The 12,947-nt window shown below is 35.7% G+C and overlaps 3 protein-coding genes across 3 annotated transcripts; 1 reads left to right on the forward strand and 2 right to left on the reverse strand.

The window, feature by feature from the left end:
• Positions 1-2,193: 2,193 nt before the first annotated feature.
• Positions 2,194-4,950, reverse strand: LOC111912238 (pentatricopeptide repeat-containing protein At2g33680). The gene has a single exon (XM_023907961.3). It carries the CDS (start codon positions 4,426-4,428, stop codon positions 2,293-2,295), a length of 2,136 nt encoding a protein of 711 aa, XP_023763729.1. The 5' UTR covers positions 4,429-4,950; the 3' UTR covers positions 2,194-2,292.
• Positions 4,951-7,291: 2,341 nt separating this feature from the next.
• LOC111912240 (dirigent protein 24) lies at positions 7,292-8,544 on the forward strand. Its single transcript, XM_023907963.3, has one exon. The coding sequence runs from the start codon at positions 7,292-7,294 to the stop codon at positions 8,348-8,350; it is 1,059 nt and encodes a 352-aa protein (XP_023763731.1). The 3' UTR covers positions 8,351-8,544.
• On the reverse strand, positions 8,429-10,726 carry LOC111912239 (uncharacterized). Its single transcript, XM_023907962.3, has 3 exons — positions 10,322-10,726; positions 9,128-10,054; positions 8,429-9,048 (listed from the first exon to the last, which is right to left on the reverse strand). Exons 2-3 carry the CDS (start codon positions 10,032-10,034, stop codon positions 8,465-8,467), a joined length of 1,491 nt encoding a protein of 496 aa, XP_023763730.1. The 5' UTR covers positions 10,035-10,054; positions 10,322-10,726; the 3' UTR covers positions 8,429-8,464.
• Positions 10,727-12,947: the final 2,221 nt, after the last annotated feature.

Raw genomic sequence — 12,947 nt, forward strand, 5'->3', positions numbered from 1 at the left:
AATTTGATAGTCATTATGGTAGGTTTAATTTATGGAAAGTAAATTAATGATATATTGAAAATGAAAATTAAAGTAATGACAAATGGAAAATAAATATATCTCAAATTATGACAAAATGACATGTGGCTAATCTTATGAAAGAAGGACATGTGACAAAGTCATTTTCATTTGACAAAACTTCAAATTTGGTCCTTGTGGTTTGTAAAAAACTTTGGATAGGGTCCAAAAAGTTTTCGACTTGCATGGAAGGTCCAAAATCAAAACTTTTCCATGAATTTGGTCCCAAAATTAGAAGATTCCTGTGGTTTTGGTCCTTGGAAGACCTAAAATGACGGTTTTGCCCTTCTAATTTCTTTTTTACATTATTTTTAGAATTTATAATGTTTTTATAATTAAAAAAGAAAAAGAAATTAAAAAAAAAATATACAGCCCACCATACCGTCTCTCTCTCTCACACACACTCTCTCTCTCCCTCTCTCTCTCTCTCTCTCTCTCTCTCTCCTCCTTTTCTTCTTCTTCTTCTTCTTCTTCTTCTTCTTCTTCTTCTTCTTCTTCTTCTTCTTCTTCTTCTTCTTCTTCTTCTTCTTCTTCTTCTTCTTCTTTAAAACCTGCAACAAAACACAATTCCACTTGAATATTGAGTGTAAGCTTCATTGCACCCCACTATTCCTCTCTCCTATTTTCTTCGTCGGAAAACCCAAATAAAAAAAAGACCCAACGGGGACTGCCACCTCTAACCTACAACTATATCAAAAACACCCACCATTGCATATTCAAAATCAATCTCCAAATGTTCCAGGGACATTGGTTTTATGTTTCAATCCATCGGTTTTGCATTCATGAATGTAATCCTACAGAAACCCAACTTAGTTTAACACCAATCGATTCAATCATGCTTACATCTACACACCACAGTCAGGGATTCCACCTAATAAAAATGCCTAAAAGCTCATGGGTTTTAAGAATATGCATCATGAAGTGGGTGATTCCAATGTTTATAAAATCTAATCATCTGTTCTTCATCAGTAATATGCATAAAGAAAACTACCAATTCCTCATTAATAAACACGAATTGCTCAAATTGAACAAAAAATGTAGAAATTGAAACTCACAAAGTCTTTGAGATAATGAACGGATCCCAGAAAATCTCTTCACCAGAAAAGCTACACCCACCCACATAATAATAAACACCAATTGTAGAAATTGAAAATCAAAATTCTAAGCTAACCTAGAAATTTTCAGAAAACACAAAATCAAATCTAAAATGGAACCTTAGAAGATTTCGATGGCTAGGGGAAAGATATTAGTAGGCTGTCATAAGTTAACACGTTTCAAGATCTCGAATTTGCTATCGGATTCACCGTTGTCGTATCGAGGTTTTGGTCTAGATGGCAGGCTTCAAGCTCTAAAACAAAAACCCATAGGCTCGAGAAGAATAAGGGGGAATGGAGGCAGTCTGAGGTAAGAAACTTACCGGCGAGAAGGGTCGACGAGTATTGTAGGGTATCTTGACGGGAAAGGAAGGTGATAGCTATGGAAACGAATTGATCATGGAAGTCTTTTTGATGAGAGAGAGAGAGAGAGAGAGAGAGAGAGAGATATGTGGGGTGGGTATTGTTTGGTCTTCATGCCTGTTTCTTTTTTTTCTTTTATATTAAAACAATCAAAATAAACAAAGAAAATGTAAAAAAGAAATAATAAGGGCAAAATAGTCTTTTCATATTTATTTGGACCAAATTCACGGAAAAGTTTTGATTTTGGACCTTCTATGCAAGTCGAAAACTTTTTGGACCCTATCCAAAGTTTTTTACAAACCACAAGGACTAAATTTGCAGTTTTGTCTTTTCATTTATTAGAGTAGATACAACATAAAATAAATTAAAAATCTGAAAATAGATAGCAAGATTCATGGGATTTAGTCGGAAATTGGAATTCAATTCCATTCCAAACTCAGTGTTTGGTTGCTAATAAGAATGAATTTGAATTATATCGAAATTCATAAAATCCAATGATTATAGATTTAAACATTCCATGCTAAAACCAATGGAATCCAATTCTGAGCATTTCTTGGTTAAAAACTTACTCAAGAGACAAAAATACTCTTCTAACCCGATAATTTCAAAAGTAAACTCCTCTCTCCTCTCGATGACATTTCCCGCTATTTGCTAACGAATTTCATGCTAACCAAAAGCGTGACAAAATTCAAATTATTTATATTCCAAATTCTTTAAATTTCAATTTCTTTAACAAATTTTAATTCCTTCAAAAACATTTTGCGAACCAAACATCCTTTTAAACTTCCAAACCTCCAAAGTTTGAATCAAATTCAAGTTGATAACCTTCATCTTTCATTAGCTTACTCAACCTATTTACCTCCAAACGTATTTCCTTAATTTCAGGATGCAATTGATCTCCAACAACAAAAACATGAAAATGACTCTTAATCTCAATCCAACTACACCCAGGTTCTTTACTCACACCACGAAAGTTCATCATTTCTCTAACTCTTTCAACATCTTTCAATCTTCCCAAAGCCTTATAAATACTCGATAACAACACATAAGCAGAAGATTCCAATGACCCCAATTCCATTAATTTCTCTCCCGCATACGCCCCTAATTCATAATTATGATAATTCCTACATGCACTTAATAAAATTCGCCACAAACAAAGACCATGATCTATAGGTGCTGATTCTATAAAATCTTTAGCTTCATTTAACTTTCCACCACGACTCAAAAGATCAACCATGCATGCATAGTGCTCGAGTCTTGGTGTGATCCCATATTTATCTGACATTTTCTTGAAATAATCCCAACCTCTTTCCACCATTCCCATATGACTACAAGCAGTAAGAACATTTACAAAAGTAACATAATCCGGATTCATACCTTCAATCTGCATTTCCTCAAATAATTCAATCGCTTCATTCCCTTGACCATTTTGTGACAACCCAGAAATCATTGAATTCCAAGACACAATGTCCCTCGATGGCATTCTTGTAAATACAAGACCTCCATCTTTAAGGCTTCCACATTTAGCATACATGGTTGAAAGTGCACTTCCAATTGGGACCTCAAGCCCAAATCCATGTTTAATAGTAGTGGCATGGATTTGCTTTCCTTGCTCTAAAGCTGCAAGACTTGAGCATGCTTTTAGAACACTTGCCATGGTTAGTTCATTTGGTGAGATACCTTCTTTTTGCATTCTACAAAATAAGTCCATAGCACTCTCGTTTTCACCATTTTGAACATACCCTCCAATCATTGATGTCCATAGTACTATATCTGGTTCTTGTAAATGATCAAACCCTTTTCGAGCATCATCTAAGGAACCACATTTAGCATACATGTCAACTAAAGCAGTCATTATGTAGATTTGATGTTGAAAGCCCAATTTTATTGAGTATGCATGTGTCTCTTTTCCTTCTTCTATAGCTAAACCATCGCTACAAGCATTAAGGACCCCAACAAGTGTAAATTCACTAGCGACTAACCCATTGAAATGCATTTTTGAGAACAATGTTAATGCTTTTTTACAGTCGCCTCCCTGTGCATACCCAGTGATCATTGCAGACCATGTAATGGAGTTCTTGTTGTTTGATGACTCAAATGCTTTGATAGCTTCATCCAAGCTTCCACATTTTGAATACATTGTGACGATTGCATTACCTACAGATGCATGAGACAAAAGGCCGTGTTTGAGTCCTAGACAATGGATTTGTTGTCCAATGTGAATGAATTCAGGCAAAGTAAATGCACTTAAGATGCTTGTGACTACAAATTCGTTGACATGCTCCTCTTCCTGAGCTACCAACGCCTTGAAAAGTTCCAATGCATGGTCACAAATCCTCTGCATTGAATACCCGGAAATCATAGTAGCCCAAGAAATTGAATTTCTCTCTGGCATTTCATCAAACACCTTACGGGCATCGTCAACAAACCCCGACTTACAGTACATGTTTAACAAAGAACTACCAACGAAAATGTCCTCACACTTCCCCAACTTCAAGGAAACTGTATGGGCTTGTTTCCCTCCATATGAATCCATTAAAGCTGAAGCAGCAGTAAAGACACCGGCAAAAGTACGAGCATCGGGCAGCACCGTATTCTCTTGGCTCATCATCTTCTTGAAAAGTTCCATGACAAGGATAGAATTCTGACGACCACCCAGTTGAGAATATCCACTGATTAATGAGTTCCATGAGACAACGTCCTTGTTTTCGATGCTTTCGAAAGCAAGATGAGCTTCGGCTAAGAGATGGCATTTGGCGTAGAAGTTAACGAGGCTATTGGCAATGTAAGAGCAATGGGTGGAGCCGGTTTTGATGATATGAGCATGGAGTGTTCGGCCATTTGGGATGTTTTTCTGTTGGGTGTATTCAAGGAATTGGGTGAAGATGGATCGATAAGTAGGAGCTGTTGTCATGAACTTTTTTTTATTAATAATGAAGGAGTTCAGTGCGAGCTTATTGGCATCAGTTTTGAGAGTTTGGAGGGGAAGAGCGGGGAGTCACCAATGGAGATAACTTCAAATAAAAATTACTTTTTTAGCCCTACTTCGCTTTGTCTGTTGGGATAGCGGCGTATATTCCATCCAGTAGTCGTTTTCCTTCACCAGTAGTCGCCACCGCCATGCTCCTGCGGCTTTTTGGTTAACTACTCCCGCAGAGTACCTCTTCTATCTGAATCTGCAGGACGATTTGTTGTTTCTATTTTGTATTGTATTCAATTTTCACTACCGGTTTGGGGAAAATCGGAAAAACCCAACTCCGATTTTATGTTGTAATTGCTTCAATTAGGTAGGTTATGGGGTTTTAATTTTTTAAGCTTAGCAAACAAAAGGTCGTTCTGCTTCTGTTTACTCTTCTTACTGTATTTCACCACAATAAACAGACTTTAGCATACTGCAAGTCTGTAAAGGTTTTGACATAAGCCACTGCAGAGACAATAGAAATAACTTCAAAAACATGAATATTAACTTTATAAAGTATGCTGAATTAACAAGATTTTAAAACTCTATCTTTTATAACTACGAAAAAAACAGACCCGTCCTTAAGAGAAAAAAAAAAAAAAAAATTTCACAAAAACGCAATTGCCCGTCATATACAGTAAAAAAAACAAGCATACAAAAACAGAACTTAATACCAACTTTGAAATAAGGGAAATAATGTGTCCCTTTGGCTCTCTTACTTCTTTGTATTGCTTCTAAAAAACAGGCAGAGCTGCTTTTGTTTGTGGAGGAAACTGATGACTGTCAAAAACCTATTTTTAACTGTCACAAAACAAAACAAAATAAAGAATTTCAGTATATTTCACTGATATTCACTTCTATGATTGGGTTTACTTTTAGACCAAAAATGTCCTAATAAGTAAAAAAAAAAAAAATAGAAGCACAATGCTATGATTTGGTAACTTTTTTACAGTTAATATTTTAATTTGTGGAAAAAAAATAACAAAGTACAATGTTGTAATAAACATACATGATACATGTATGTGATTTTTTTTGCTTTAGGTCAAAAAAACAATCTTTTTTCAATGTAGCTCCTATTGGAACCTGTCATTCGTTTTGTTCCCTGGATTGTTACACCTAAATACGCACCTTTTTTTATTATAAAAGGACAATTTGGTCCTACTAGAACATGTCAAGTATGAACATTAGTTAAGGGATATTTTAAGGCATTTACTTGACGTCCATATGTTGATGTTCTCAATTATAATGATTCTTGTGTCAAGTAAATAAAAGATATCAACTCAAATTACAAAAAAGAGTTGCTTGATGAACAAGGTATATTCACTAGTTGTCAAAATCATCGGTTTAGAGATAATGACGATGTTAGAATTATTATGTCAACTACATGCAGCTTGTATGTAATAATGCATCTAAATTTCAAGACTCAAGGACGGATTTTAAATGCATAGGAGAATGATGGAATGCCATGAAACTGTTTCATTGTTCTTGATGCTGGGATAAATCTCATAATTTATAGCTTCCCAGTAAAGTTATGGTTTTATTTCCCTGTAAGGGATTATAATTTCGTCTCCACGCCTCCACGGGATGTGATATACAGTTTGCTTAAACTATTGGAAGAATTCTTTTTCGATTAAGTAATCGGTCTATCCAAAATTTGATTGTAAGAGTTTTGCAAATATGTTTCTTCTTAGATAACCTTTTTGGTATACTTCCAAAATTGCTTTCTGATCGTGAAATTACATTAAAACCTACCCACTCGCCCAGATTTGATGCCAAAAAGGTAAATTAGGGAGGTATCAACAAAATTGACTTGAACAAACACCAAATTTGATTGTGTTATAGTGTCAATTCCCATAAAAGTTATTGTGACAAATGACACAAAATGATAATCAATATTATTTTTCTCAGTCGTGAATCTTTTAATTCTGTTTAATATATAATTATATATCCGTAACTTCTTTTTTCTTAATGTTTTCTTGTATCATAAAAGTGAATTTAAAGTAAGTGTTCTTTGCAAAATTCCTAAAGTTAATTGATAAAAATGATTGAAGGAATCCTACTAGTCCTTTCACACACTCACAATCAAAATAGGATTATGCATCGGCCCTCTCCAAGTTCAATCTTATATGCAAAATATTCATTCACCGATCTATCAAAACTTCTCTTATACACCAAAACTACATTATTTTTCTAATAATCAAAAATAATTTTCAATAAACGATTATTATGTAAACATGTAATCATCAACCATTTTCAATAAACGATTAGTATTGTGTCATACAGATCTAAAGAATTTAAATATTGAAATTACTTAGGAGCTTTACAAAAAAAAAAAAAAAAAAGTCTAGTTATTTATGGTTATATGGAAATCCTTAATACCCAGTTACGATTATTTGAAAAGAAAATCAATTTATCATTAATAAAATAAAAAATATTTTTTTTCGACTGTCAAACAGGGGAGAAAAAGTATAGTGGTTACTTTTAATAAGCATTATTCTCCTACAAAATTATAAAAAGAAAATGGACAGGGTTCATATTAGTTCATCACCAAACCCATCCTTCTGATATAGTCCTTCGGTTATTGGAGCAGATCAAAATATGCTCTCATACAACTCAACAACAGCATTCAAATTCCCATAACAAATATGCTCATAAATCATAATTAGCTTTAAACCAAACCACTAAAAAGACCTACTCCATAGTACCTCATCAGCTCCACTTCTCAATTCTCATTACATATATAAATATATCCATATTGGTCCTTCTCATCATCAAAACACAAACTCTCTATCTATTCCTCAATAACAACGCCACCCAAATGGCCCTCTACAACCCTTCTACCCTTCTCAAAACTGCACTTTGCGTCTTTTTACTCTCAATCTCTCTTGAATGTTCTAGGGGGGCCCGCATCCTCACAGACACAACCCCGTTTTCAACCAACCAACACGACTCCACTGATCCAATAGACGATGTCGATACCCCTGACGTTGCCCCTCAAGTGGACCCCACCCCCACCGTCATCACACCTGCACCACTTGTCAGTCCTTCCATCCCGTCACCGGTCGTAAAAAATCCAATTGTTGCCACTGGTGTCACGACACCAGTGACAACACCCACAGGTGGGTCTGCATCGGTTGTTGGAACTGTACCAGCAACCGGTGCAGCGGATCATCCAACGATGAGTTTCTTTATGCATGATGTCATCGGAGGGTCCCACGCTACAAGCAGAGTGGTCACTGGAATCGTAGCCTCCTCAAGCGCAAACGCCGTTCCCTTTTCCACACCCAACAGTCAAGTGTTTCCAATCACCGGCGGAATCCCACTCAACAACATCAACGGCATAGTAAACAACAACAATCTCCCATTCCTAGCCGGATTCAACGGAAACAACCCTAACAACCCTAATTCCAACACTGTCCTACAAAACACCGGAAACAACAATGTCGTAAACGGCGGAAACAACTTACCGTTTGTTGCCGCGGGTCAACTACCGGCCGGAATCACTCTCCAACAACTCATGTTTGGGTCAATCACTGTCATTGACAATGAGTTGACCGAAGGACACGAGCTTGGAACCGGGGTGATTGGAAGTGGACAAGGGTTTTACCTCGCGAGCTCATTAGATGGGTCTAGTCATACTTTCGCGCTGACAACATTGTTCCATGGTGGGGACCACGAGGTGGATGACACGATTAGTTTCTTTGGGGTCCACCGGACCGCTTCGGAAATCTCGCATATTGCTGTCATTGGTGGGACCGGAAAGTATGAAGAGGCTAAAGGGTATGCCACCATTGAAAGTCTTCCTCAGGTGGATGAACATACTACTGATGGCGTTGAAACCATTGTTCATGTCAAGATCTACCTTACTACACCATGAACATGATCTATTGATCTTGATCTTTCATGTACTTTGTTTAATTTCTGTTTTTTTTTTATTGGGGTACTTTCAGCTTCAAAAGTGGAATGATTGGTGTTATTATATATAGAAAAATTAAACATTGACCAACTCTGCTGTTAACTTGTCAAACAAAAAGATTTCGAGTTCTGTAATGAGAGAATCAATTTCGTCCACCGGATCAAACCATGGTTCTCTTCCGACCGCTTTCTCAGACACTCCATCGTTGACTCCTTTTTCTTGATTGAGTAAAAACATCGATAGTTCTTCCTCGATGACATCTCTTCTCGACATATTTCTCATCTTTCTCTGTAATAAATTAGGGGAAACACGAATATCAATCCGTGGTCTGAGAATCTCGATCATTCCTGAATTTATACGATCAAATAGGAGCTTCCTCTCGGACTTTTGCCATAATTCTTGCTTCCCGTATTTCTTCTCTAATGTTTCAAAAATTGAATAGCTCGCTATACATTCAGAGGAATGCCATTTTTCAAAACGTATCTCCACGTCGCCATCTTGAAACGCTGATTCGTCTAATACGTCTACCATGTATGAAAAATCGCGACTTTCTTTGGCTCCGAATGGTGTCATTGACCCTAGGGTTTGACCAGTACATGATCTTTCGTCGTCGCTGGATGTAGCCATTTCAGGGCCGAAATCATCTTCCATCCATAGATCTGTGAAATATCAGCATACATGAGACTACGGATTTATAAAGCTTACGATACAGAAAAGATTTGGTTTGTGTACACCAACCATGGAGATCGTTGCTAGAACTTTCGCAGTACTCGGAGTTTGACGAATTGTCTTCCCTGAACGGGGGTTCGAGAACTGAATTTGGACTATGATGATAAGCTTCAATCTTGCTATCGGGATGTTCTTTGGTGTCACCATAAAAAGATTCACCATCCTCAGTTCCTGCATCTGTGTTAGAACTTGCAACGAAGGGAGTTGCTGAATTTGAAACCAGTTGATTCTTCTTGGTGTTTGTACGCATAACGTTCACCAGTTTCCCAGAACCTGGCTTCACATCGGTCGTAGTCATTTTCACAGACTTTTTGGTCAAATTAGAAATGTTCAAACGTTTGAATATTGGTAATTTGGTAGCAGAATCATATTTCCAACCTTCATTGCTGCTAATACCAATCGAACTTCCAACTCTTGAGGTTGATTTTGTATTGTTCAAAGAAAACGATTCACCAAGATTACAACACTTTTGACGACTAGATTGACGTTCTTGAAAAACTCTGGTCATTTTGAGCCTCTCTAATAGTTGTTTCTTGGCTTCCCAGGCAAAAGTGGTCTGAGAATCAAGTAGAAAGGAAGGTGGGGTAGATTGTTGTATATTTGCTAAGTTTGGTTTAAGAAAAATCTTCTTTCCGGTCAACACTGTGTCTGATTTCCCATTTTCTCTGTTGTTTTCAGAACTCAAAACTTTCTGCTCAACATAAGAATCATCTGTTCTTTGATTCACCCTTTTCTTGGATCCCAGAAGATTGTTTTGGGAATATGTTCTTGATCTCTTCCCTATAGAACCAGATTTCTGTAGATAGTTGTCAGACAAGACCCTTTGTTGCCTAGAAACAGGCTGCTGATGGGGTGGCGTTTCATCAAAACCCATCAATTTTGCAATAACGCTCGTCGTGCTTTGACTGTTTTCCATCACCTTCAACAAGTTCAAATCTGTGCAGAAAACATAAATATTTGGTATTAACCTAAATAATCTATAAAAGAATAGGCGGAAACCCCCCAAATTGCGTGATAGAAACTATTATATGTATCTCAAAAGCAAAAACACAAATAGAAAACCATCCTCAAGATCATCAAATCTGAAGAAGAGTTTCAATACAACTGTAAGCATTTGAGAAATACAACTTTCGTGTACACTTCATCAACTGAATTACTTCAGCTTTTAAGAACTGAAAGCGAAATAAATCAAGAAAAACAAACCTTGTGTGAGGGATTCTGCTTCTAAAACGACAGGTAAACAGCTGGATCTGTAATCATCACATCGTAATCGTTCCCACTTTCCGACTTTCGTAATCACCGACACTCGTATAAGCCATTATATTGAAACAATAAAGAGAAAGGAATTCGATGCTGTAACTGGAGAAATTAAATCAAATCCCTACGACATTCATGAGGGGGTCGTAGATATGGAATGAATTCGACTAATCTGACGAGTAATAAAGCCAATTATGGGTATATGCGAAGAAGCTGGAATGCACAAGAGACAAAAGTAACAACAAATGAAATTATAGAAAAATAATTTAAAGCTTATAAATTACACCTAATACAGGAGCGAGGAACTAGGGTTTCGGTTACTTTGAACTACATCACTGTACGCGCCCACCACCATTGATTTGGTGGTTGGTCAACGCCTTGAAGAATTGCGCGCCATAATTTTGGAGGGTAAAACTGGAACTGCAATACCCAGATTTGCTAATATACCCCTCATGATTGTATAATATCTACGGGAGACCCTAGACTAAAGTTAAAAGAAGTTAAACACCTTGAATTATTGGTGAAGCAAAAAATAAGGTTGTTTGTCTTCAACATATGGCCGAAAGGCAAAATTTGGAAGTTGAAATGGTGCAACAAGGACTGAGCTATGACTCCTCCTGATTTTTTTGGTTAGAAGTAGTTTTTATATTTTTATTTTATACATATTAGGCTTAAAAAAATAAAATTTTGGTTGTAGCCTCTTTTGCTCTCCAATTTTTATATATATTATATTTTCGGCCCTCTAAATCAAATGTTAAACCTACACCACTTTGATGCAACAAGTCCAGGGAATAGAAACCAAAAAACATGGGATCCTAATCATTGAAGATGGGTGTGCCATATTGAAGTGGAAAACTTATTGATTAGCTTCAAGAATCAAGATCGCCTTGATGGCTGATTAAGTGCCATATTGAAAATAGTATTGGTAGAGGGGGCAATGTGAAATTTAAATTGTCTCTTTGTGTTTGACATGCATGCTTACATATATAACTTAGGTGGATGTGGACAATTTTAATAGCGGATTTAGCAATTCAACAGTCACTTTTTTTTGTTACAAAATATGTATGAAAATATGTTTTTTATTTTTTTTTTCCCTCACCTTTCAAGTTTCAAATTGCACTATCTTATAATTTTACGTATATAACTTATGTGGATAGGGTAGGTGGGTTTTTCGATCAATTCTTCCACAGAGGCTTCATTGTTTTTTAACGGATCACGAGTAGTGACGATGGTAGGAATTTCAATCAAGAGTAGTTTATGCATCGTTTGAGAGAGAGAGAGAGGGCCCTTTAATATTAAATAATTATATTTTTTTTCTTTTTTTTTTAAATAAGACAAACTTCATAAATGGTTCCTGTGGTGGTGAAATGACTGAAATGTCCTTCACTTAACGGTTAAATATTAACGGTGTTAGCGAAAAGGACCATTTGTTAAAAGTTTTGAAACCATATGAACCATTTGTGAGGTTTTTTGAAGTTAAAGACTAAACTTGATATTTTTGAAAACCACAGGACCATTTTTTAAATTTTGTCTTAAAAATATTTCTGCAACCACCTCATAATGCAATTGTTAATTGATTTGTTTCATCTCAAAATTTAAAAGTGTTAGGACTATATTTTTTTGTTAATTAATTTGTTTCATCTAAAATATATAATGATGTCTCTCGATATATTTTTAAATGACTTGTTTTATTTAAAATTTGTAATAGTCTCCATCTATAACTTTTAATAGTGTCCATCAAAGAATATAATAATATATCCAAAAAAAATCCAACTCAAAGGGGTCCATAATATAGACACGGCATAACTCTATGCATCCTCGCCTTTGTGCATATCAATATTTAAAATTTTCACATAATGAAGACAAAACGACTTCTCGATTAAATCCCAACTTTCGAGGTGAAAATCATTATAACTAATTGTTGTTGCATTAGTTTTGGAAGAGCATCATAAAGCATTACTAAAAGGAATTGATTAATGATGTTGTTTCAACTTTCCTCGACATGCGTTCAAAATTCAATGATACAATTGCAATGATTAACTCGGTAAATAGCTGTTTGCGTAAACATTTGTTTTAGTTTTTTAATTAAATTTACATTATTCACCTTAGTTTTTTATGATTGAAAATCTTCTCTTTTTGCATTAACGGGATTGTTTTTCAAGCGTTTTTAACTTGTAGATTTCTCATGCTGCACTTTAAAGAAAAGTTTGAAGATATATTGATGTTTGGAATTAAATTTCGAAAAATATGCCAAAGAAATAACAACACATGAAGAAACCTTTGGTTGAAGCTAAATCACAATAATTAGGATGGACGGAGTGGGAGCGGGAAAAGAGTGAGGGAAGCTTCCCTCATTCTTGAACACCACTCCTTGGGTGAGGGAAAAAACCGGCGGGAAAGAGGTGGGGAGGGGGTGCCGCACTCTCTCTCTCTTCATGCTATTGGACAGTTTTATTTATTTTTTTTTATCTTTTTTAATATTTATAAAATTATATACCTACTATAAAAATATAAAAAAATATATTAACATTCATGGTTTTTAATTCCTTACAAAATGAGTATAATATATGTT

Source organism: Lactuca sativa, chromosome 2 (assembly GCF_002870075.4).
Source record: "Lactuca sativa cultivar Salinas chromosome 2, Lsat_Salinas_v11, whole genome shotgun sequence".
Taxonomy (NCBI): Eukaryota; Viridiplantae; Streptophyta; class Magnoliopsida; order Asterales; family Asteraceae; genus Lactuca; species Lactuca sativa.

What these genes read in the sequence shown, in the direction of transcription:
- LOC111912239 (XM_023907962.3), bottom strand. Translation starts at nt 10,034, where the DNA reads ATGGAAAACAGTCAAAGCACGACGAGCGTTATTGCAAAATTGATGGGT. An exon ending in TTCTAGCAACGATCTCCATG is followed by an intron (nt 9,049 to 9,127) that starts GTTGGTGTACAC and finishes GATATTTCACAG; the next exon opens with ATCTATGGATGGAAGATGAT.
- LOC111912238 (XM_023907961.3), bottom strand. Translation starts at nt 4,428, where the DNA reads ATGACAACAGCTCCTACTTATCGATCCATCTTCACCCAATTCCTTGAA.
- LOC111912240 (XM_023907963.3), top strand. Translation starts at nt 7,292, where the DNA reads ATGGCCCTCTACAACCCTTCTACCCTTCTCAAAACTGCACTTTGCGTC.